This window comes from Anabrus simplex, chromosome 4 (assembly GCF_040414725.1).
Source record: "Anabrus simplex isolate iqAnaSimp1 chromosome 4, ASM4041472v1, whole genome shotgun sequence".
Taxonomy (NCBI): Eukaryota; Metazoa; Arthropoda; class Insecta; order Orthoptera; family Tettigoniidae; genus Anabrus; species Anabrus simplex.
Genome location: NC_090268.1, coordinates 130259213 through 130284801, shown reverse-complemented (window position 1 = coordinate 130284801; position 25589 = coordinate 130259213). Strand labels below are relative to the sequence as shown.

Sequence of the window (25589 nt, the reverse complement as noted above, 5' to 3'; positions counted from 1 at the left end):
GGAGCTGTGAGAACAATTTGTGAAGGTATGGGAATGAAGCAATTGCTGAAAGAACAGCACAAAAATGGTTTTCCCACTTTCGAGCAGGACAGTTTGATTTGTCTGATGATCCAAGTACTGGAAGACCTTCAGATTTTGACGAAGATCGCTTGAAGGAGTTGCTTCATGAGAATCCTCATCAAAAAATGTGGGAAATGGCAGAAGTTTTTGAATGCGATCAGTCAACTATTGTACGCCATTTGCATTTGATGGGTAAGGTACAGAAATTGGGTATATGGGTACCACATGTGCTAAGTGACAGTAACAAAAATCAATGAGTAAACATCTGTTCGTCATTGCTTGCCCAGCATTGGTTGGCTTGTGATAGGCACGAAGCATTCCTTTCGAACATCGTCACCGGTGACGAGAAATGGTACCTGAATGTCAACATGAAGAAGAGGAAAGAGTGGCTCAAAAAACCAAACGAAACCCCATGGCACTACAGCCCTTGAAGGGCCTTGGCCTACCAAGCGACCGCTGCTCAGTCCAAAGGCCTGCAGATTACGAGGTGTCGTGTGGTCAGCACGACGAATCCCCTCGGCCGTTATTCTTGGCTTTCTAGACCGGGGCCGCTATCTCACCGTCAGATAGCTCCTCAATTCTAATCACGTAGGATGAGTGGAACTCAATCCAGCCCTCAGGTCCAGGTAAAAATCCCTGATCTGGCCGGGAATCGAACCCGGGGCCTCCGGGTAAGAGGCAGGCAAGCTACCCCTACACCACGGGGCCGGCTCGAAAGAGTGACTCAACCCATCATAAAAAGCAACTGCACGTGCCAAGGACAGTGCCCATCCACAGAAAATCATGATGTGTGTTTGGTGGAACAAAGATGACATTCTTCACCAAGAACTTCTTCCGAAAAATGTAATGATTACCTCTGCTGTGTATAGTGACCAGCTAAGATGGCTTGCCATTGCTATTGACAACAAAAGACAATGCCAACAACCAGTTTCATTGCTCCATGATAACGCTCGTCAGCATACAGCGCAATTGACCAAAGGTGTGATTGCTGAACTTGGCTGGGAACCTCTTCCTCATCTTCCATATTGCCTTGACCTTGCCCCCTCAGATTTCCATCTTTTTCGCTCTCTTTCTAACCACATTCAGGAGCAAGTGTTTCCTAACAAAGCTTCTCTTGACCAATGGCTAACAGATTTCTTCCAGTCAAAACCAAAACAGTTCTACAGGCGAGGCATTCAACTGCTACCTGAGCGTTGGCAGAAGGTCATAAAGAGTGGAGATGAATAAATCACTGAGTGATTGTGATTGTGAGTTACAGTGTGTGACAGTGACAGTAAAATAAAAATAAAATATAAAATATAAGAACCGCACAAACTTATGCATCGACCCAATATAATTTAGTTATATAGAAACATGAAAAGGAACACAAAATAGGATGAACACAATAAGAGGTCAATGTAGGAAGAGGGAGCAACAGAAAGAGAAGAGGACACACATTAAAACACGAAAGACCAGCATAAAGACAGTCTTCACATCATCATTGTTTCCCTTTTTCCAGCTGACACCTTCTTTATCAAGACTACAGTGCACATGTTATCCCATATCTTAGTGCATTTTAACCTCATGTTAACATCTGAGAGGCCATGAAAATGTTCATCACATTATGGAAGATATTTAACTCTATGACTATTCTATGACCTCATGCTCTACAAGGATATTTCAGTCTCAAAACCCAGATTTCTCTTCTGAATAACTAACACATTAGGTCACATTCTCACAAGACAGTCTCACCTGGAAAAACTCCAGCTGTGCCCATAAGCTGTACAAAGCTCCAGGTTTAATTTCACAACCAAGATTTTCTGGTAGAGTCTTCAGCAACTTGGCAACAAGATTCACATTTTCCTTCCTCAAGACAGGCTGCAGAACTTCCAAGATGCCACTGGGGTTTTCGACCAACTTCTTGTAATCAATATCTAAATTCAATATATAATACGATTTCATTATCCAAGTTGTAATTCCAAAAATAAGCAACAATCCAAAGACAATATTCTAGTAACTTTAAAAAAAAATCCATAATATGAGGAAGAAGAGAGCAAAACTACATGAGGGGCTGATGACCTTCGATGTTAGGCCCCTTTAAACAACAAGCATAATCAGCATCAAAACTACATGACGTACATAGTTGAAGGAACAGAAACACACCTAATCATTGCATATGAAAGAATTTCAGGTTAAAAGGAAAGCTAAAAAAATGTTGATTTTGCATGACCCTAAGTGACCGATTTGCAAAGAAGAATACATTGAAATAAAGGGAAAAATCATTGTAAGAGAAACAGGAATTCTATCACTGTACACAGCTAGGCACTGAAATTATACTTAAAAAAAAAAAAAAGTATCTATCTACCTTCTCTTGCTAGCCATGAACTGAACTATCCAACACCAAGTTAACCAGGACCTTTTGAGGAACAAGGGGAACAAGCCCTGAAAGGCACAATTATCATTTCACACTTCATTTCAATTTATATAATGTATCACATCTCCATACTTTCAAAACTATTTCTTACTCTAAGATAATAATTTCCAGTTACTGTATGTCTGTGAGGCAAAGAATAAACTGTGGAAGTGGTAGTGCAGCAGAATAAACTGGGGAAGTGGTAGTGGTAGTAGCTATTATTTTAAAGGGGAAAATAATGAGACCATTACCGAAATACAACAGATGAATGGAAATAAATTAAGGTAACATGGGAATTACACACATTTTAAAAAAAGTTTTGCGTCACCTCAGACCAAAGAGTTACCGACTCTTTACCATAAAAAAGTCTAGAGGTACATACAGCGGTACAGTATCAGCGTTATTTATTGATCAACAAGACAGCAAATGACAGCCTCTAAAACAAAACAGTTTTGCTTTTGCAATATGAATTACTGAATTTAGCACACACTAGTATCTCTAATACTGGGCAACACATCCCCATGCATTGATTCATTCATAGTGTATCAGCTATGTGGCAACGTTTACTCTTCTAGTAACAGGTTTCCAGTTCTCACGGCTGTGGCCCTTCTCTTTTAAATGCCCAAAAGTGCGAACTCTCACTTCTTGCTTCAGATGGTCAATGAAAGTGTGCTGTGGCCCTCCTCTTGATTGATTGATTGATTGAATGATTGATTGATTGATTGATTGATTGATTGATTGATTGATTGATTGATTGATTGATTGATACATGCCTGAATTTGTCTTGGCATACTGTCTACTAGTTCATCAAGGTAATGTTGGCCCAAATTTTCCCACTCCTCAATGCTGATTCTGCACAGATCTCGAAGAGGCATGTTTCATAGGGTTCATGTCCGGGCAACATGGTGGCCACTCTAGTCTAGTGATATTGTGATCACGAAGGAAGTCATTAGTGAGAACCGCACGACGGATGTGTGCATTATCATCCGTTAAGACAAATTCTCCTACAAAATGCTGGCGATACGGTGTCACTATGGGTCAGAGGATATCATCCCTGTGTTGTATAGACATAACATTGCCCTGCATGACTAGGAGTGGCATATGGAGGTCCACATAAGGCCATCCCAAAACATCAGGGAGCCACCCCCTTGTTGCATATGCTGGACAGTGTGAGAGACGTGAAGCCTGACCAGATTGCCTCCAAACACATTGTTGACAATCATCAGACAAAAGGCTTATGTGACACTCATCGATGAAAAGGACTTTATGCCATTTCTGAAAAGACCACTGAGCATAAGTTTGGGCCAATCTGTATCGCATACCATGATGTCTAGGTTTAAGGGCTGGGCCTCACCGCGGATGTCGAGAGAGAAGTTATGCATAACGCAAACTGTTTCAGCATGGTGGCATTGTGTTCAGGGTTTCTCCGAACTGAAATTTCAAGGTAATGATAAATAACTGCGGTCACAGCCCTTGGACGACATGTGCAAGGAAGTCATCAACAGAAGTGAAGGTTCCACGGTGTGTAGAATTATTTCTTTTTCCGGGTTGAACCATGTTGTTTTCTGTACATTCCATACAGGTTGCTGACGTTTCAAATTGTAACCGTAAAAGCTTAATTTGGCGACTAGCTCTGCATAAGACTCGGCCCAGGTTGTGACCGATCGTTATCTGAAAGGTTACAGGTGAGAGGGAAGCAAATAAGTATAATGAAGCATTAACCGTTTAAAACAAGTTTATTCATGAAAGAAAATCAGGTTTCAACATCACCTCAGTTCTTCAGTTGTAATGGATACCTCTCCCTGGGGTGGAATTGACTCTGATGCATTGTGGGCCAGAAAGTCTATTTATGGTGCCACCATCTTCCGAGCTGGTCTTGAACCTCTGGAAGGACCTGAGTGTCTCGAAGTCCGGATGGCCGAGGAGCGACTGAAGCTTGAGTTGTAATGTGGCACTGGACAGGAAATAGACCCTAAGAAACTGACCTGCACAGAGTAGATAATGGTTAGTAGTGGTCTACACATTTGACTTCACGGTGGGATCCACTAAAAAACATCTGTAAGGTCTCAACCACGGAAATAAATAAGTCACTTTATTAAACTTAAAGATGAAAATTTCGGTGGAATCGTGACGTAGGAAATACAACATTCCACACAGTTCAAGTCCGAATTAGTAACAAATGAAATCAAGAATTTATTCTGGGAGGAATTTACTCCCGCTCTCGATAAATGAAGAAATACTGTCTTTCTAGAACCGTCCTGGGTTCGATACGAGATATATTAACTATATCAGTTATTTAACCACAGTCTTAAGGCTGGAAATAAATCTTAAGTTCAATGGCATTGTGAATTTCAACTACCTGTGTCAGTAGCTTGTAAAAAAAAAAAAAAAAACGTATAGTATCACTGTCACCAAATTCAATCACCTGTACTGAATTACGTCTTACTATCGGCACAGGTTTATCACTCGTTAGGACTAAAGACAAAATTATGTACAGTCAAAGTTTCTCGAACGACAAGGTTCTCTCACTATTAGCAGTCAATGTGAAGTTTAAATACTGTCACTAAATTCAATCACCTGTATTGAATTACGTCTTACTATCGGCACAGGTTTATCACTCATTAGGACCAAAGATAAAATTATGTACAGTCGAAGTTTCTCGAACGACAAGGTTCTCTCACTATTAGCAGTCAATGTGAAGTTTAAATACTGTCACTAAATTCAAATTGCACTGTTCCTGTTAAGAGTTACACGCCTAAATTGTTCACGTCTTAACTTGTACACAACTCCTATTACCACACGCAAATCACGCTATAATTTTTTTAAAGTCTTGGAGATGCATTCGTAGAATCAAAGTCCACTGAGGCGCGAACTTGCACTCCCGTCGGAACGTCGGACTGGCGACAAGCCTCATGGTGACAGCAGAACCAACAGCCGATCGACCGGCCTCGACTGTGGTACAAGGTATACTGATTTGACGAGCGAAATGCTCGCCTATTTATCCGTCCAAAATAAATTAATGATGGAAGGAAATGGAACATTCCACCTGACATAACACGACTCTAGAACATGTTACTCAGTCGTGACGTTTCACTTCCGCTATGCGCAGCTGACATGGCCGCAGGGGAACAAGTTTGGCGGGTAGCATAACTCCGCATTCATCGGGACTTTTAACAAGAACCATGTTACGGGTATAAAATACATTGCAGTATTCTTTGTGATTGCTGCCTGGGAGACTAATTACCTTGGATCTAGTTGGGATATTTCAGTTGCCTTGACATAGAATACTGCAATGTAACCAAAATGTCAGCAACATGTATGGAATGTACAAAACATGGTTCAACCCGGAAAAAGAACTAAATAAGTCATCAACAGTTCCTGTCTCCCTGTGCCGCTTCCATATTTGAACCACATTACTTTGATTATGGCCCACACGTCAAGCAACTGCCCTTGTTGGCCATGATTATGCATACACATTCATATGTCGACACTGCACATCGTGCCATCCTAGATGCTCACTATACTGCTTAGAACACACCTCAAATGGTTCCACACTAGTGCTAAAACTACAACTGAAATACTGCCTCTCATTTGGACATGGCATTCTGCCCATGGGTTGGGATATGTGCAGTTGTACATTTACAAAAATCCCAAGCGTTATCTTTCTGGTCTGCATTGGACAGGCCAAGATAGTAACACAGTTAAATGGCACACAAGGGTGATCCAAAATGCTTTCTTATGTGTGTGTATTATCTAGCTTATTCAGAATGGTGATTGTGTCTTTCAGGCTTTATATACTTTGATCAGTTCCATAAAGATTTTGGTTATAACCTTGTGTTGGATAGTTCAATTCACTGTTATCAAAAGGTGCAAAATATTTTCTTTAAATTCAAGTCACTCATAACTAAATTTACATTCCATTTACCTGGAGAAGTAGCCTTCACTTTTTTAAGTAGCTTGATATGCTCTTTAGATGTGAGGTTGTGTGTAAGGTAATATTCAGCAATACTGTTGAGTAATTCAAAATATAGGATGAGGAGCTGATGGTCTGTCCCACACACGCTGGGGTACACATGATGAGTCAATCTACCAACAAAAATACAATTCACATCAATGTAATTAGATTAATAAGAATAACATTTCATCTTTCTTTTAGTCCTTTAATTACAAATTGCTTACACATTTACGAGGCAGGATCAAGTGAAATCCATCAGGTCCCACCGCTTGCTTCACTACATATGCATCAGATGAGTTTGAGGAAAGAGGCAACTACCGTATTTACTCGTGTATTAGACCCCCCTCCCCCCTCTGGCTTTTGAGATGAAGAAAATGCAAAAAATAAATCTTGCATACAAGACCCCCCAACGTAATTCGTCAGAGAAGAACGATTCCGCTTCGAAGCAGGTACAAGTCTTATTGCAGCTCTGATAACATCGCACAAATTTGTGAATAGTTTTGTTCGTACAACTTACGCAATGAAAACACGCATCAAAGTCATACAGTACATCTGTGTTTCATAGTTAAGAAATGTCTGCCTCCGTAGCATAAGCCTACTGCAGCTCGGATGATGTTGCACAAATAGGTGAATGTGAGGTGAATAGCTTCGTGTCCGACCCACGCATTGCAAGTATGCATCAGTCATGCTATATGTCTGTGTTTTGTAGTTAATAATGTCCGCCAGCGTAATGGTTAGCACAATAAGCTGCTGTTCTCGGGAGTCTGAGTTTGATTCCTGGTACTGTATTGCCAGAGATTTACGAATATGCGGTAAAAACGGTACATGTAACTTCCCTCCACTGGGGGTGTGCCTAAAAAGAGCTGAACCACCTCGGGATGAGGAAACGAGTTTACTTTAGTTGAGAAACATTCACGGTTGTTGCTATTTATATAGCAGGCAAAATCATTAACAAAGTTTAATATCTTGTAACTCGGGCCAAAATAGGTATTTTTTGGAGAGAAGTTTAAAACATGATAAAAGCTATCCAATTATTTTGTTTTACTCACCAACGTACCTAACAAGTAATAATAATAATACTTTTATATCCCCACGTACTTTAAAGAATTTGAACATTAAAACAAACTTTAAACGATTTTCGGAGACACCAAAGAAAACATATTAGCGTATGCATTAATAAATGAAAAGGAGACAACGAATGTATGAAAGTTAAACATTATGATAATAAAACGCATTATCCATAAATGCAGCAAACTTTTCTGTTATTTATTTTTATTCTTTCCGTCGTGGAACTTGGCACTATCTGGGCGATAGTGTATCTAAACTAAACAATGCGGTCTCTCTTATCTCATGTATAGCTGTTTACGTAAATACTGATGAGATAAATGTAGAGAACAAGCCTGAAATATACTTAAAAATAAGGGTCTGGCTTTCAACAGCCGCAGTTATCAAAAGAATGCTTCCAGTCACTATGTATTACATTCAGAAGTACAACTCATAACATATGCTAGTTATCTTTTACGTTGTATGATTAACTCACATCAGCAGGTTTCAAAACATTCAATGCACATTAAGGAACTACATTCAATACAATGAACACTAATTCAGTCACTTCAAAGTTATTTACTTAACGAGATCTGCCATCTTAACTGAGAACAAACAAACAAAAAAAAAAAACAGGACATTCAAAATGCAAAAACACTATACAAGTTTCCGGACAACTTTACATCCTCCCACCTTGAGTTGTGGGTCAACTCAACACTGATCATAGATTTAGACTCCCAGGTACTTAAACCAAACATCCATCTCTTGTTCTGTAACCAGAGACTTTTCATTTCTACCAGTTTTATCAACAACACGATTACATTCTTCATCTTGATTGGAAAATCCCTCAACGAAACTCCTTTTCAAGTCATCAGATGTGGATACCTCCAAGGGGTAAAGTCTCTGTACAGGACGGGTCACTTCTCCATTAGCCACCTGTAGCTTCACCACTCTCACAACTCCATCTCAACCAGGGATGATCTCTGTGACTCTGCCAAAAGGCCAATCCAGAAGCTTCAGGGAATCACTGCCAACAAAGACGATGTCTCCTACTCTGACTGTAGGTTGACTCCTCTTCTTAGACTTAACTCATATCAGCTGTCCCAGATACTCGCTTCAGAATCTGCTTCAAAGGCTCTCTGGAGTGACTCTCTATATCTTACTCCTCGGTTCAAACTACGATGATCAACTTCATCACAATCTGGTAGACCCATTTCTTTCACATCTTGCAGAAATAATGCCAGACTTACTTACAGGAACCAATTCCAAATCTTTCTCAGCAAAATATGTTAAAGGTTGAGAATTAATCATGGATTCACAGTCACAAAGGTTAGTAGCCATCTCTTCATAGTTCAGACATGCTTTACCTAATATTTTTTTAAGCAAGTCTTTCATGATTCTAATGATTCTCTCCCACCAAGTAGCAGTTGGGGGACTGAATCTCCATTCAATCTGATAAGCAGTACTTAGTTTCACTATCAGACCCCAGTCCAGCGATTTCAGTTTATTTGCAGTTCCAACAAAGTTCGTACCATTGTCTGAGTACATAACAGAGCATCTTCCTCTTCAGGCTACAAACCTTTGTAAAGCTAACAAGAAAGATTCTGTTGAGAGTGATGTCACTAACTCCAGGTGCACCGCATGACAGACTGCACAAGTGAACAGACAGACCCAAGCCTTCTCATTATTTTAAAGGAACAGAGGGCCAGCCATGTCTAATCCGGTTACCTAAAAGACAGCTGCATCTCTTATTCTGGGTTCTGAAAGTGGTGCCGCAACTGTTTCTAATCTTTTTAGCTATATCTTCGACACACTGCACACCTAGATATAACAGACTTTACTGATTTTCGCCCATTTAGAATCCAGTAACGCTCTTGTAGGTTGCTCATTAACGTGCCGACACCAGTAATTTATTTGACTCGTGAGACAAAATCAGTCTTCTGACAGCTTCATGTTTTGAAGGCAAAATCATGGGTCTTTTGAAATCTTCCTCATCTTTTTGGTAAACAAGTTTAGTTCTAACCCTTATAACCCTTATAATCCCATCAGTGTCCCACGTTGCTGGAAGAGAAAGTGTTATTTCCTGTATCCTATTTCTAACAAAGATGGACAACTTTCCTTCTCTTAAAATCCAGGCAAGTGAAAATAAAAATCCACAGCCTGTTTCCAGTCATCTGACCGGGTCAGGAATGGAATGAATGAAGGCCCCATCTAGCAGCGAGGATGGGAATTGTGGTGGCTGACGAGGCCTGTCACACTCCTCTGGAGCAATGATTAATGAATGATTAATGAAATGAAATGATATTGGAGAGTGTTGCTGGAATGACATATGACAGGGAAAACTGGAGTTCCCGGAGAAAAACCTGTCCCACCTCCGCTTTGTCCAGCACAAATCTTGCATGGAGTGACCCTGATTTGAACCACGGAACCCAGAGGTGAGAGGCCGGCGTGCTGCCACTTGTGCCACGGAGGCTAGGTAATGCAATAATCAATGGAAAATATTTAAGAGTAGGTGATAATGTTATTTGCTTAGAACAGTAAGAAATACTGATTACCGAGGAACAATGTATTGAAGTCATTAAGATAGAAATCGCAAGTATACAGATGTAACAAACATGCAGTTAACGTAAGTCACAATTATATTGTCAATAGTTAGGAAGCAAGCGGATAACTAGAAGAACAAAGTCAAACACGCAATATAGAGAATATTACATGAGCTTAAGAATCAAAGTAGGGAAACTGATCAAAGACACAGATTTCATTAAAAAGTGCATTGCAAATAATTGACTCCTAATTTTTTAAAGAATAATAAATGATGCATTCTATCCATCAAAAAACTAATAAATTATAGCTTCAAAATGAATTAAGATTTTTACACAAGAAAAAATCACTCTCGAATAATCGACTATATGAAACTCACCTCGAGGTCACAACGTTGCTATCAGACGCACAACAGAATATTTTCCAAGAGAAACTTTATGGTAGATTAACCATCTTGGTTGCTCAAGAACAATCCACCTTAAATAACAAGTTTCAAACACTTCTTAACAAATCTACTACAGCTAACAAACCATCTAATAATTCAATCAGCCCGAGTACATCTCGTCACCACTTAACCCAATTTCATCACCTCCATTCATCAATCTATCTAACACAAGGTTTGATGAGACTGCAATTCTGTTAAAGGGTCCTAAGCATAATTGGCCTAACACATCAAATGTTGCTAAAAAAAAACTTGTAATAGAAACAGAAGCAGCAATTAATAAAATGCCCGATGACACTCAAGATGAACTCAGACACGAAGTTAAGAAACAACTAAAGAAAACCTTCAGATCGCCTGCTCTTAACATAACTAAATCACAACTTGAAGACAGAAAAAATATTATTCAAATCAAGAATAAAATAAAAAATACACAAATCATTGTTACAAAGGCAGATAAAGCTAATGCCACCGTTATAATGGATCAAACAGAATACGTCACTAAAACAATTTTTTTTTTTGCAAATAGTACCTTCACGGGAATTAAAAAAGACCCTAGCCAGGCCATTCAACGTCAGCTTAAGCAAACACTCAAAAATACATCCTTTCTTCTAACCGACATTGAAAAAAATAAACTTATTAATATGAACCAAGGATTCGCATTTGATTTTGTTTGAGGTTCCAAGATGCTCCGACTCATCTCTGTGTAACGTTGCAGACTCCCCAGAATCCGAATGTCTGCCCGTGCACAACGGTGCACCTGAGGTAATTTGTACACTTTCCCATGAACGATAAACATGAGTTTGGGGTAACTACTTGAGTCACCAGTTTACAACTAAGGTTGTGAGCCCTGGAGGTTTCTTCTAGCCGCCCCTAACCTGGGGTACAGACGCTGACCTAAAGCCACCCAATCTGGGAACAGACCAAAGATAAAATAAAGAGGTTTTAGGAAAGGGTGAAGCCCAAATGACTATACAGAATTTCTGAAGAAGAGAGGAAGGCAAGATCTGAATGAAAAAGTACTGGGAGGACAGGAAGACACGACTCACTAACCATTGATAGATCTATCGTACCATAAAGACGGTGAAACGGACAAGAAGAAGAAGAACCAAGGATTACCCACCGTCAAAGCACAGCCTGAAATTCATAAAACTGGTGTGCCCAATTGTAAACTTTAGACCAAGTCCCTTGTATATAGCAGCACAATTCATCCAACAATTTCTTTTAAAAAATTATACCTTTCAGTCAAATAAATCCATTAAGAATACATTAGAACTCATTAAACAACTAGATAATTTAAAACTTCAACCATACCATTCTATACATTAATTTAATATCACTAACATTTATACAAGCATCAAACCAGAAAAACTTTTACAGTACGTATTATCTCACGAAATTTATACACCCATAGTCAAATAAGCCAGCTAGAAATATCTGATTTTATGTCCATTTTCAAGCTCTTAATCAATAATAATTACTTTACATTTGACAAGATAGTATATAAACAATATACCAGCTTCCAGTATTTTAGCAGAAACATATTTGGATTTTTTAGAACACACAAAAATAGATAAAGATGCAACATTTAATAACATACACTTATGGTCCAGATATGCAGATGAAACATTTATTATTTTGGACCAACGTATTACAGATGCAGCTACTACTTTAGCACACCTTAATAACATTGATGCAGATATTAAATTTACACTAGAATCTGAAGTCAATAATGCCATCAATATTTTAGATCTTACTATCGCCAGGCTTTCTCATTAAAATATAAAGTCTACAGAAAACCTACGCATACTGCGACAACAATCAAACAAGACTCCATACATCCTCTTAATCATAAACATGCCACCTACAATAGCCTAGTACACTGGGCATATAATATTCCTATGTCGAAATCAGACCTTAATAAAGAATTAACCCTTTCCGCTCATGTGTCGACCTGAGGTCGACAGCCGTCACTTAACGGTACAGCTCATGTGTCGACACAATGTTCCGCTGCTCGTTGCTAGGTTACCTGGGATGCCAGTGCTTTTGTAATTCGTTTTGTAAGTGCTGGTCCCTTCCGGAAACCAAAAGACCTAAAATAGAACTGGTAGCTATTTTTACTGATCAGTTGATAAACTCTGTCGTCCATGAGACAAACAAATTTGCCGAAATTAAAATATAGCAAAATACTCCACTTCAGAAGAGATCTATCTGGTTTTCTTGGAAAGCTGTGACTTTAGAAGAGCTGAAGGCATTTATTGGTGTAATTATCAACATGGGGAAGAACAGTAAGGCACATTAAAACAGGGTTCTACTGTAGATGCTGGTGACGATACCATGAGAGAAGAAAAGACCTTCAAAGAAAATGAGGCTCTTACGTCTTAAAATATTGTGTATACTCATACCGTACTAAACCACCAAGGTACGTTAATAAATGAAGAAGTACTGTCTTAACTGTACCAAAATAATCTCACCTTTCACATACTTCATGAGGCTGTGAACGCAACAACTCCAGAAGCGAGGGATCATTAAGTCGAGATGTAAGTAGTGGCAATGGGATCTCATCAGAACTAAGAAAAAGAGCGCTCACATAGACAGCTGCAATTTGACCCACCGGCATGCCATGCCGGGCTCCAAGACTAAGAGCAAGTTGAAAGCGATCTTCATCAGTTGTTCTGGAATACAGAAAGAAAATAAATGTATTACATTTTACATACACGGAACTGATGGCATAACTGTTTGGAAAGACCTCTATAGTAAAGTGAAAAAGAGGAGTGATTAATACATAAATGAGAACCATGTGCTGCAGGTTGATGGAGAGTAGAGAAAGAAACAGACCACCCAACTGTAAGCAAACTCTGGAGGTCAGATATACTACCCAAGAAGTATATTTTTATTCCACACCGTCTAGCATCTTCATATTTCATGCCTCATTGGACAAGGAAATTTTAGATTTTAGAAGACACAATAATTTGAGAAAATAACATACTCCAGTTAGAGAAGGTTTAAACTATAAACTGTTCTGGGGACAATTTTTTGAGCTGCCCACCAACGATCTTAGTCATATTGATTAGGCATAAAATAATAAGGTCTAATAAAGATATATTAATGCTGAGGTGAGAATGGTAGAAGGAGCAATATATACATCTATGAAACAGATAGAGAGTAAGATTGTGCAGATAAAGTACATAAAAAAAGAAGGACATGGAAAATTTTGGACCCACATCTTTCCTTTATGTGTACTCTATCTGTGCATTCTGCTCTCCATCTGCTTCCTAGATGTATATAAAAAATGTATTAATAAATGTTTCTCAATATAGGTGTGAATTTCAAACCTGCAGTCATACAGATTAATAGACTGAATGAAAAATTATTCACTCAATGTAACTGAGCAATATATTCCTGATATTCAGGAATTTACCTTAATTTGACTATTAAGAACTATGTATTTGAAAGAACTTAGCAGGAGATCAAGACTATTCCAGGCATTTGTAATTGCAATGAATGTAAACTAGAAACATTGGATCGTCGCCATAAGACCTATCTGTGTCGGTGCGACGTAAAGCCCTTAGCAAAAAAAAAAAAAAAAAAAAGAAGAAAAAAAAAAAAAAAAAAGAAACATTGGTTTTAAATTTCTTTCCAGAATCTATCATTACACAGCAGCTGATGAATTTTACATGAAAAAATTTATGACCAACATCTACACAATTCAAAATAATACATAGATTGAAACCTCGTCAGTGGGTTCCTCATTAACATGTTTTCCCGCTTAGCACGTCGTAAATTCGAAGTTTCGATTCTCATGGTATTAAATCTATATAAAAGTACAGTAGAAGTCTGTTATAGCGAGAATTCATAACGGCGAAAAATTTACTCATTATAATAGATTGTCGTTACATCAGATTTTTTGTAAAAGTTGGGGAAAAAGCCCATACACATTAAAATCGGTATGAAACGGCAATCAGTCATTCAAAAGTTGTGTTTTCGTGGATGATATCCACATTACGGCTTGCTCGTTTGTTATTTTTCAAATTCCAATAATACGTGAAAGTGTATTTCATTTTGAAAAAATTATAGTATCACTCCAGAGGCCTCAGTAGCAAACGTTCCAGTTTTCTTCTTCAAACAGTATCACTTAATATAACCATACATGTATCATGAAAAAGTATTTCAAGTGCACGTAGAGAAACGATAACCTCCTTGCTACAAAATTACATGGAAACAGCCTTTCCGAAATTTAACTAGACTCGAGACTCTGCCATAACTTGAAGTGTATCACATTCTGACTTCACTTCAGTACAGAATATTAAAAATCAAGCGATCATTTACTTCAGCCTTTATTTCTAACAAGTTAACAACTGCTATCAGCCACGCTTTTTAAGCATTTATTACAAAAACGTGGCATTCTCCTTCATTTTAAATTTTCTTTTAGAGAATAGCAGTCGGCGGGCATTACTAATCGACTCTGACATTTGAATGTTAAGGAGAGAGCTTGCAAGTGTACAATAGCGAGAAAACGATATGCTACCGAAGTTGACCGATCGCATTTTGTGGCAAATGTTTTAGTTTTCTTATTCAAACAGCATCACATTACCTAATTTAACTGTACCTACTATAAGTATCATGAAAACATATTCCTAGCACCAGTAAAGAAATGATAACCTTCTCGCTATACATGTACATAAGTTGATTCCCTATGGGAATCAACATCTGTATTATCTGATGGCCAGGCAGGCATCAATTTTTTGGAAATGAGACATAGCTCTCATAGTGCATTGGCACTGCTGGTGGCTTCAAGTAGCCTATGCAGTGGCCTCCACGGTATGCACTAGCCTTGCGTCTTGGGTGGTGTGCTAAGTCCCAACTGATGAGCCTAACTTAGCACACGAGGGCGAAACGCAGGCAACCAAGAATGAGTTAGCTGGAAAATTTATAATGTCCAATAACGGACCATTATATTGGTAGTATACATGTACATGATAATAGCTTTTCCAAAATTTAATCAGGTGCTAGAAAATACAAAACTAACCTCTGAAATCAATGATGCACTCTGCCATATCTTGAGATGTATCCCATTCTTACTTAATTGCTGTATTTAGCATTAAAATTACGTGATCGTTTACTTCAGCTTTTGTTTTTAAGAGTTAACAACTGCTATCGGACACATTTACGCATGTATTATGAAAACATGTTCTCCTCTTTCATCTCCATTTTTCTTCACGGAACAGCAGTCGAAGGGTATTACTAATCGACTCCGACATTGTCTTTGAATGTCAACGAGAGAGCTCGCTAGTGGACATAGCGAGGAAACGATACCAAAGATGATCGATCTCATGCAATATAATCGCCGAGTGCATAAATGTTGGTAACAGAAAAAAATCGAGCACGCTTAATTGCTCGTAATAACAGATGCATCAGGGATAGGGCTCTCGCTGTAGCTGAAGGATAATACAAAGTTGAATATGGGAATTTTGAAGAGACAGACAAAAACTGTTGTTATAACGGGGTTCATGTTATATGCCGCACTCGTTACAGTGGACTTCTACTGTACCTCACTTATCGTGGCACGAATTTTCATTATTATCGCTTAGTACGATCGCATTTTTCGTAGCCCTGAAAATGTTATTTGTCATCCCTTGTGAAAGGAACGTGATCTCCAATTCGGGTAAGAAAGAGCCCTCGTTACAGTTGCATGATAATAGGGAAAGGCCTTGAATTCCTGAATTTCATAGGATAAGTTGCACCTTCAGGGAGTGAGCCGTTAGCGTCAGCAATATTCAGTTTTGCTTGTTAGTTAGCAGCGAGATTGCTGAATACCACAGTGAGCCTGTTTGTGCTTGTATTTCGCATTCCATTCAGAAATTAGAAATTTATTTTATGCTGAGTGGTGCAGTGAAGGGTAGCACCTGATAGCCTACCTCTGGATTAGGAACATAAAGGTGTTCGTTAATCCACCTATTCAATACTTTAATTTCCACTTATAGTGGTTACATTAACAGACTATCAGTTAAATGGGACATGTTTTGCCATCATTTTAGGACATCTTCTGCCTAAAAAACAATCTTCAAGAGCACAACTAATATTAAATATGGAAGCTAAAAATTTAGCTAGTTACTAAAATTCGGTACATAAAATGTGAAAAATGATACATTATACAAACATGTTAATGGAAACACTGTCAATGATTAAGCTAAAAACTATTTTGTCCGAGACTAAAACTTCTTCCATAAAAATTCTAAATAAAATGGTTCAATTAAAATTGTTATTGGAATACCAAAGTGGTAATGACATAATGCCAACGACATGTGGGTGTGAACACAAGCACCATATGTACAACATGTTCAAGGCCGCTGATGAATTCGTGAGCATAAGGTGAAACCGAAGCATCAGTTGAATTATAGTAGAAGTGGCCCTTAGCACTGGTAGGCAATATTATTGTCTGAAACCTTGTCAGGAAATGACAGTAGATTCTGGTAAATGTTCTATGTTAGTTGAAAGATGTTACTTGTTATTTATCTACTGTTGTGTTAGTAGCTGCCCTTCTGTTAGCTCTGAGTCTCGTATTGTTACAATCTACTGTCATTTCCTGACAAGGTTTCAGACAATAATATTGCCTACCGGTGCTAAGGGCCACTTCTACTATAATTCAACTGATGCTTCAGTTTCACCTTATGCTCACGAATTCATCAGCGGCCTTGAACATGTTGTACATATGACATTCATGTTGGTGCTTGTGTTCACGCCCTCATATCGTTGGCATTATGTCATCACTTTGGTATTCCAATAATTTTAATTGAACCATTTTAATTAGAACTTTTATGGAAGAAGTTTTAGTCTCTGACAAAATAGTTTTTAGTTCAATCATTGACAGTGTTTCCATTAACATGTTTGTATAATGTATCATTTTTCACATTTTATGTACCGAATTTTAGTAACTAGCTAAACTTTTAGCTTCTATATTTAATATTAGGTGTACTCTTGAAGATTGTTTTTTAGGCTGAAGATGCCCTAAAATGAGAGCATAACATGTCCCATTTAACTGATAGTCTGTTTATGTAACCACTATAAGTGGAAATTAAACTACTGCGTAGGTGGATTAAAGAACACCTTTATTTATTTTTGAACTGTAAATTTTCAATACGGACCAAAAATGAGATTTATAACATGTAATTAGGAACATAATCGCGTGAAGTTGATTAGCGTGGTGCATTTTTGTCTTATGACAGCCTGTTTTGGTTTCGGAAAAAGTCGTGAAATTCCTTACTAATGAGGACAAAATTAAAATCTATCAGAAAGTGGAATAGCACTTGCATCTTTAAGCATGTAGAGGTGGCGCGAATGTTGAAACTTGCACCTTCGAGTTTCGACTTGATCATTCGAGTTGATCGAATCAAAGTTTTGTTGATTTTAAAATGCCAGCCAAAGTCACAGTAGCACATGGTCGAGTGTAACCTCAAGTTCATTTCATTGCCTAAGAGTGTGACCAGAAAATAATGTTTAATAACCCACTGCTCTAAAATAAAAGGCTTCTACTAACATTTGTTTTCAGAAAGATTGTGATCTGCAACAATACTTTGATATTTTTACTGGTCCCTGTGCAAATGTTTTCATATTTTTGTTGTCAGGTGTTTTTCACACCTTTCAGTGCACTTTTGTTATTTTATAATTCCCAGCAGAAAAGGTTTTCACATTTGTTGTCTTGTGCTTTTCACACCTTTTAATATTCTCCTCGTATCTTTAGAAATGGTAGATAACAGTTTTCATTGTACCCGCAGATACACGACGTAAAATGCACTCATGTCGGAAAAAATCGTATCTAGTGTTTCCATATCCCCGTTGGATAGTTTTTATTCATGTATTCATTAGAACGCTTTCTCGCTTAACACATTATTTTTCCTTGTCCCATGCAGAAACGTCTTAACGAGGCTTTACTGTATATATCTACAGTTCATATTTGCTGATATTTATTCTTTTTTGTATCTAATTTACCTGATATATAATATACTGCACAGTTATTTAATAAACAAAGAAAAAAATTGCCTTTCACTAAGAGAAATCATTCTTGAAACACTTTTCTGTCACAGCTAATCAGTTGAAACTTACAGTGCCAGACCCAAGATGCTATCACGTCGATACTGGACATCATTGGCGAAGCGCTCCAGATCCACACCACAACCCGACGCTTGTAGCTGCTCACCCTGAAGGTAATCTGCCAGTAATGTCTGCGAGTATTTCAGCAGGTTGGCCCAATTACCTGGACTTTCCAGCTCTGATGCTAATTCTGACACATAGTCCACCAACTATAAAGAGGGTTTATTTAATTAATAAACAAAGTTACAGTATTACAGTACAGTATTTCTTTTTCAAGTTTATTCAGTCAGCTATAAATTTACATAAAACTCTAACTGAAATTTTCTTCATTGCTATTTAGACATTTTCACTTGAACTATGAAGGGAAGAACTACAAGTAGCGCTAATTATCTCGGCTTTCAACCCATTTCTATAACCAGTTAAGATCCTTTCCAATACCCATAATCAGTTACGTAAACATAATGCCAACTAATTACGGGAGAACAAACCACATGTAACTTATAATCATCACTCTGGTACCCCAATGGTGGAAAAAGAAAAATGTCATCATCAGAATGTTGGCCGGCAGGGTAGGAGAGGTGATGGTATACAATTTCTAATCACTAGTCTTGCAAAAGAAAAATGCAAGACCGTAACGGGACACATGGCTCAATACTTGGAAGGAAGATGATGATGATAGATTGCATCGTGCCAAAAGTCTCGATTCAATTCCAGATCTCTCTGCAATGTTCATATGGAGTGAGGGCATATGATGCCACTGATGCTGATTTGTCCTTTAGATGGAGACGTTAAGCCTTAGAGCAGATTCCTTGGTGTTATTTGACGGGAGCAGGCTGCATACCATCACCGGGTTTCACTCGCCCTCCTCCCGTTAACTTCATTTCACACCCACACACGCTGGTTGTCAAATTTGGCATCAAAGCGAAAGACCTGCACGAGGCGAGCCAAACATGCCTTCGGAAACTCCCAGCACCAAAAGCCATACACTAAAAATAAAAACTCTTTGGTTACAGTCTTAAATGTGGCACTCAGGAAAGCACAATGTTGTTAGCACTACTTTTTTTATTTGAAAACCTTTGTTGAAAAGCAGAATTGCATGTGAGTTTATGAATTCACTCCAAAGACAACAAAAAGTTCCATGGTATGGTAATATCCTGATTCTCCACAATTGAAGACAGTCACACTCTGAGATTGTCAAGGCATCTAACTGTGATCCTCATCATTTAAGAAAGAAGAAAAACTCATTAACATTGATCAATCTGTGCAAAGTCTTGGAAAATTGTGTAAAGCATTAAATGAAACAGGCAAGGATTGGTATGCTATGGACAATCTTCCATGTCAATGATAAGTTAAAAGTAGCTCTTTTCTTTTTCTTTTTTTACAATCTACTTTACATCACACTGACACAGATAGGTCTTATGGCGACGATAAGATAGGAAAGGGCTAGGAGTGGGAAGGAGGTGACCGTGGCCTATATAAGGTAATAACTCCAGCATTTGCCTGTGTGACAATGGGAAACCACAGAAAACCATGTTCGGGGCTGCCAGCAGTAGGGTTTGAACCCACTATCTCCCAAATGCAAACTGAGGGTACGTTCACACCGCACGCAGCAAGCTGGGCAGTAAGCAGGGTGATCTTGCTGCTTGGTGAGGGGTCATGTGCAGCAAGCAGCACAAGTGTTCACACCACTATGCTGGGCAGTGTGCTGCTAATCATTAGTCTGCCGCGTTTCGCTTTGTGTAAGATGGCATTATCAAAGTTATCGAGAAGAATGTATTTAATGGAAAGTGCTGCAATAAAACCAATAAAAACAAACCAACAACACGCATATTTCCAACTGAAGAAAGGGCGTCTGAAGAAGTACTGGGAGGACCGCAAAGCCCGAACAATCCCTTCAAAGAGACCTCAACGACAGACTGATTAAAGTGATCCAATGTGGTCATAAAAGAAGAATAATAATAATAATAATAATAATAATAATAATAATAATAATAATAATAATAAGAAGAAGAAGAAGAAGAAGAAGAAGAAGAAGAAGAAGAAGAAAGATGGATGATCGTATGATTTTGACTTGTACATGGGTACATGAATTTAACCAGTCTAGAGGCACTTGTGGCAAATTTCATCGTCTCTACCGTGATGTTCAGAAGTACGATAAATTTTTAAACTACCTATAAATGACTAAAGAGACATTTGCTTCCCTACTGGAAAAGCTGGAGACAACTTTACACAGAAGGAACTATTTACAGGAGGCCAATATCACCAGAAGAATGACTTGTTATTACCCTGAGGTGAGTAATAAAATGATATTGCAAACTCTTAAAGCAATTTATATATGGAAAGGGTAATAAAAATCTGCTGGAAATAATTATTTATTACTACATTATCATATTTTATAAATTGAGAGACCGGGCGAGTTGGCCACGCGCGTAGAGGCGAGTAGCTGTGAGCTTGCATCCATGAGATCGTGGGCTCGAATCTCACTGTCGGCAGCCCTGAAGATAGTTTTCCGTGGTTTCCCATTTTCACACTAGGCAAATGCTGGGGCTGTACCTTAATTAAAGCCACGGCCGCTTCCTTCCAACTCCTAGGCCTTTCCTATCCCATCGTCGCCATAAGACCTACCTGTGTCAGTACGACGTAAAGCCCGTAGCAAAAAAATATATATAAATTGAGAAGTTTCACACAGATATTTTACTCACAATTTTTAAAATAAGTTATTTACATTTAAAAATAATAAGGAGCCTATAGTAATTAGCAAAATCAAATTAAGAAATTCAAGCACAAAAAGGTCCTTGTCAGTTTCTCACAGCAACCATTACGTAACTACAAAGAGTTGTGTAAACTGTCTGACGGAAATCTGGGATTTAAACTCATCACTCCGTAACCATCAGTAAAAATATTAGTTCCTTCAGTCGGTTTGGGAGCAAAAGAATAGGGCTGCCTCTCCAAAGCATCAATTTCACTGTATTTTATTTCTTGAAATTTCAAACGCACTGCACGATTGCGAGAACGAGGCAGAGACTTTTTAGAAACATGAGGTTGTCATCCTTTTCTTCCGCCATATCTTTCCAAAGAAATTCCAATTTTTGCTTTTCTATTGCTATCAATGCTTCATTCTTAGTCAATATTGTGTCAATGTCAGGGCGTGACCTTTTTCTTTCCTCTCTATGCGTACTCTGAGTGCTTACCGACGACTCGTCCGAAGGTATTTCTTCCTGAGGTGATGTTTCTGAAGAAGGTGGCGTAGGGCCATCTTCTTGAGTTCTAGGGACTACTTCATTTGCTATTTCTGCAGACAAGGAGTAGTCAAATGAAGAAACCCCTAGACTGCAACTTCTAGCTTCTGATTATCATCGTATCGCACAGAAAACTCATCAGTTGAAAAAACTGCCAAGAGCTAGTTGCTGCCCCGTCTCCACCAGCACCAGATCTCGGCTTTATAATTTTGTTAATTTTCTGTTGAAAATAGTCGTGCAGTGTTTTCCAGCGGGATCTGGCATGTTTGACTGAAAAATAGAACAAGAAAAGAGGGCGAGTATGATTCACTAATTAAAAGTTACGATCATGATTCAAACAATGTTGAAATATGTAACTATCCCTGTAAGTATGCCATTTTAGTTCCTAACCCTGCTTCGCTAATTCTTACCGGCCGTACTTTTGAAGGTTTTTCAGTTTTCCTTACTTGCTCAGACACATACTAGGGTGATATTTAATACAGTTCCTGACACTTTCCCTGCAGTTCATTTGTTTGCTTAACCCATCCCTGAAGGAAAAATAAATAAATGGAAAAGAAAAAGTCCATCATTTATCTTAAAAGCTCTATATATTAGAAGACACAATTATATTGCTTTTCGTCTCCTTCTTTTCAGATTTCTTGCAAGTGGCGACTCGTTTGCATCTCCCTCCCTTCACTTTAGAGCGGGGACGTCTACAGTAGCAGCTATTATCAAGGATACCTGTAAAAGAATATGGGAGGTCCTGCACGAAGAGTATATACCAGAGCCAACAACACAATTGTGGTATGATGTAGTGAAACAGTACTCTTTGAAATGGAATTTTCCTAATTGCATCGGCAGTATGGACAGAAAACATATTGAAGTAAAATATCTGTCAAAGACTGGCTCATTGTACTTCAATTGCAAACAGTATTTTTCAATAGTGCTTCAGGCTGTAGCTGATGCTGACTGCAGATTAATTGCAACTGATGTGAGTGCTGCAGGACACCTGAGTGATGGAGGCACATTCAGGACATCTTCATTGTTTCAGAAATTAGAAGCTGGATTTTTGAATGTACCTGATCATAGGGAATTGCCGGATATGGCGTAAAAGGTTCCATTTGTCCTTCTAGGTGACGAAGCATATCCTCTCTTACCACATTTGATGAGATCATTCCCTAGATAAAACTTAAATGATAAACAGCTTGTGTTTAATTACTGTCTATCCAGAGCAAGAAAATGCATCAAATGTGCTTTTGGAATCAGGAGTGCTAAATGGAGAATTTTGCACAAACCGATTGAAACGAACGTTGATTTTGCAATTTCTATTGTGAATTCTATTTGTGGATTACACAATTTTGTTACTGCTGAAGAGGATATTGTTCCCCAGTTCATGAGGGTTACTACGGCCACAACAGCAACAGTATGAAATAAAGAGTCTGGTTCGCACTTCCGCTTCTCAAATTCAGCTAAACAAGTTAGGGAAATACTAATGCATTATTTTAGTGGACCTGGAAAACTGACTTGGCAGAATAATTATGCTATACCGGAAAACATTGTGGAAAGAAATGCTGAAGTAAACAGAGAAGGACTAGTTACACAGTAATTTTGAAGGTGTTGTATATTCACTGCTAATATTCTATAGGGCTAAGAAAAAATGAGATTCTCTTCATTTAGTTAAATGGAACCTCATGTAACAAAAGGCACCCTTATTTTATGTATATGCTATATTGATTGTTAAGCAGAGTTGAGAAAATAGAACCAGAACATAAGTCAATTAATTTCGTATTATTAATAATAATATTGAATACTTACCATCACAGCCCGCCTTTGTAGCTACTTCGTCCCAGAGCTCCCTACTAATCATATTATTTTTATACAATGCTATTTGGAGATCCCATAAAGGTCTCCTCTTAAACACAGCACTGATTAAAACTTCTTCCATGGTGACAACTGTGCGAGCTAGTAAGCAGGTCACTGGATTTAGAAACACTGCTACCTGTCGAGCTGCGAGGCAAGCAGGAGAGTCGGCATGGCATGTCCTTGAAACCTTCGCAGTGTGCGGTGTGGACGGTCTCATTGGAAGACGCTGTGTTTCTAAACAGAGCATGCAGCTCACCTTTCTGCGTACTGAACGTACTCTGATAGCTACGTGGCCCAAACCGCATAGCCACTTGCTCAGTGGATGTAAGATTGTTTAGAAAGTAGGAAGTTCTGGTGCATTAGTTATACTGTCTTCAACAATTTTTGACCTCTTCAAATTCACTCAAATGCTTCCTATCCAGAGAAGGATTCAAGGAGCACAATGCATTGTGAACGGTAGTTACTGACCTACTGGGATCACTTTCCCCTGTATTCCTGATCTTTTACCACATGTATTAATCTCTATGTTCCTTTCTGCTGTCTATCTATATTTTCTTATTACAAGATTAAGAAAGAAGAGGAAGAAGATTCATATGGCCTCAACTAACATGTGCAGGCATTTTGATCTGATACCATCTAGGCTACCTGTGCATCTATTTTGACATTGTGTTTTGCTCTAACAAGTGGCAGAGTGAAATAGGCATTTTTCACCCTTCACAAAGTTTATTCAGGTTATTTAGTAACAAATTGCAAGTTGCTTTAAGTCGCACCGACACAGATAGGTCTATTCACAATTAAGTATGTATTTATTTTCCACCTAGGTCTATTCACAATTAAGTATGTATTTATTTTCCACCTAGTCGATACAATGATTGCTTAAGGCAATTTAATGGTTAATGAATCTATTGAAGTGCGATACGGACCATGGAGCTGATTTTATGTAACAGATAGGTCTTACGGCGACGATGGGAGAGGAAAGGGCTAGGAATGGGAAGGAAGCGGCCGTGGCCTTAATTTGCAACCCCAGCATTTGCCTGGTGTGAAAATGGGAAACCATGGAAAACCATCTCCAGGGCTGCCGACAGTGGGGTACGAGCCCACTATCTCCCGAATACTGGATACTGATCGCACTTAAGCGACTGCAGCTATCAAGCTCGGTAGTAACTAATATAATTTAGGGAAGCAAAAAATATATCACGGCTGAGATTCATGAGGAGATGGCAGAATACGAAGCTGCAGACATCATCATTGTCACAGTCATTGTCCTTGCCCTTTCATGTTTTCTTCACATTTGCCCTTTTCTCCCTTCTCTGTTGCTCCCTCTTCCCACACTGATCTATCACCGTGTTCATCTCTTTTTGTAACTAAATGAACATTTCCACCAAGAAAACCATTACCGCTTAGAATCAATTATTTGATGTCACAAACTTGCAAACAATATTTCTTTATATCTCTTTGGTGAAAGATAAAATTTACACAAACTTTAATAACATGAAAATTGACAGAAAATGCCCTATAAAACCAGGCAAATGAGAAAATACGATGCACAATAATTTTTTTGTCCAGGAAACAAACAGGTTTTTAATTTTTTCCTAGTAATTGATCTTGATATTCATGTTCATGGTTGTACTTTTCTCCACATTACGTAAAAGAAAAAAAAGGAACTTACCACTCTTGGAGGATGTAGGAAAGTATCTCTCCAACTGACGGTATCTCCAGAAGATCTTAAAATAGACAAGTAACCCTCCAGAGCATAATAATATACAGCAAGTTGTAAAGAGACACTGGTACAAGGGAGATTTCTGAGACATTTCTCAGTCTGCCCCAAGTCCTCTGCAGATAAGAGATGGGCCAGTCCCAGGCAGCAATCCTCCGGTAGCAGGTGTTCTGCCAACTTCACAAATACTGAAAAAAAAAAAAAGATATGAAGACCATCTTGAGAAAAAATACATGACTAAAGAGATGCAGACAGTGGTTTCTAATTAA

General features: G+C 38.4%; 1 protein-coding gene across 1 annotated transcript in view; it reads right to left on the bottom strand.

Annotated features, from left to right (window-relative positions):
• LOC136871696 (NBAS subunit of NRZ tethering complex) overlaps window positions 1-25589 on the bottom strand; it is a 297103-nt gene that overhangs the window by 76960 nt on the left and 194554 nt on the right. The window contains exons 29-33 of the mRNA XM_068227188.1: window positions 25273-25508; window positions 18535-18731; window positions 12906-13106; window positions 6378-6538; window positions 1792-1973 (exon numbers count right to left, since the gene is read on the bottom strand). Of these exons, the coding sequence (XP_068083289.1) occupies window positions 1792-1973; window positions 6378-6538; window positions 12906-13106; window positions 18535-18731; window positions 25273-25508 (977 nt within the window). The remainder of the gene's footprint in view (window positions 1-1791; window positions 1974-6377; window positions 6539-12905; window positions 13107-18534; window positions 18732-25272; window positions 25509-25589) is intronic.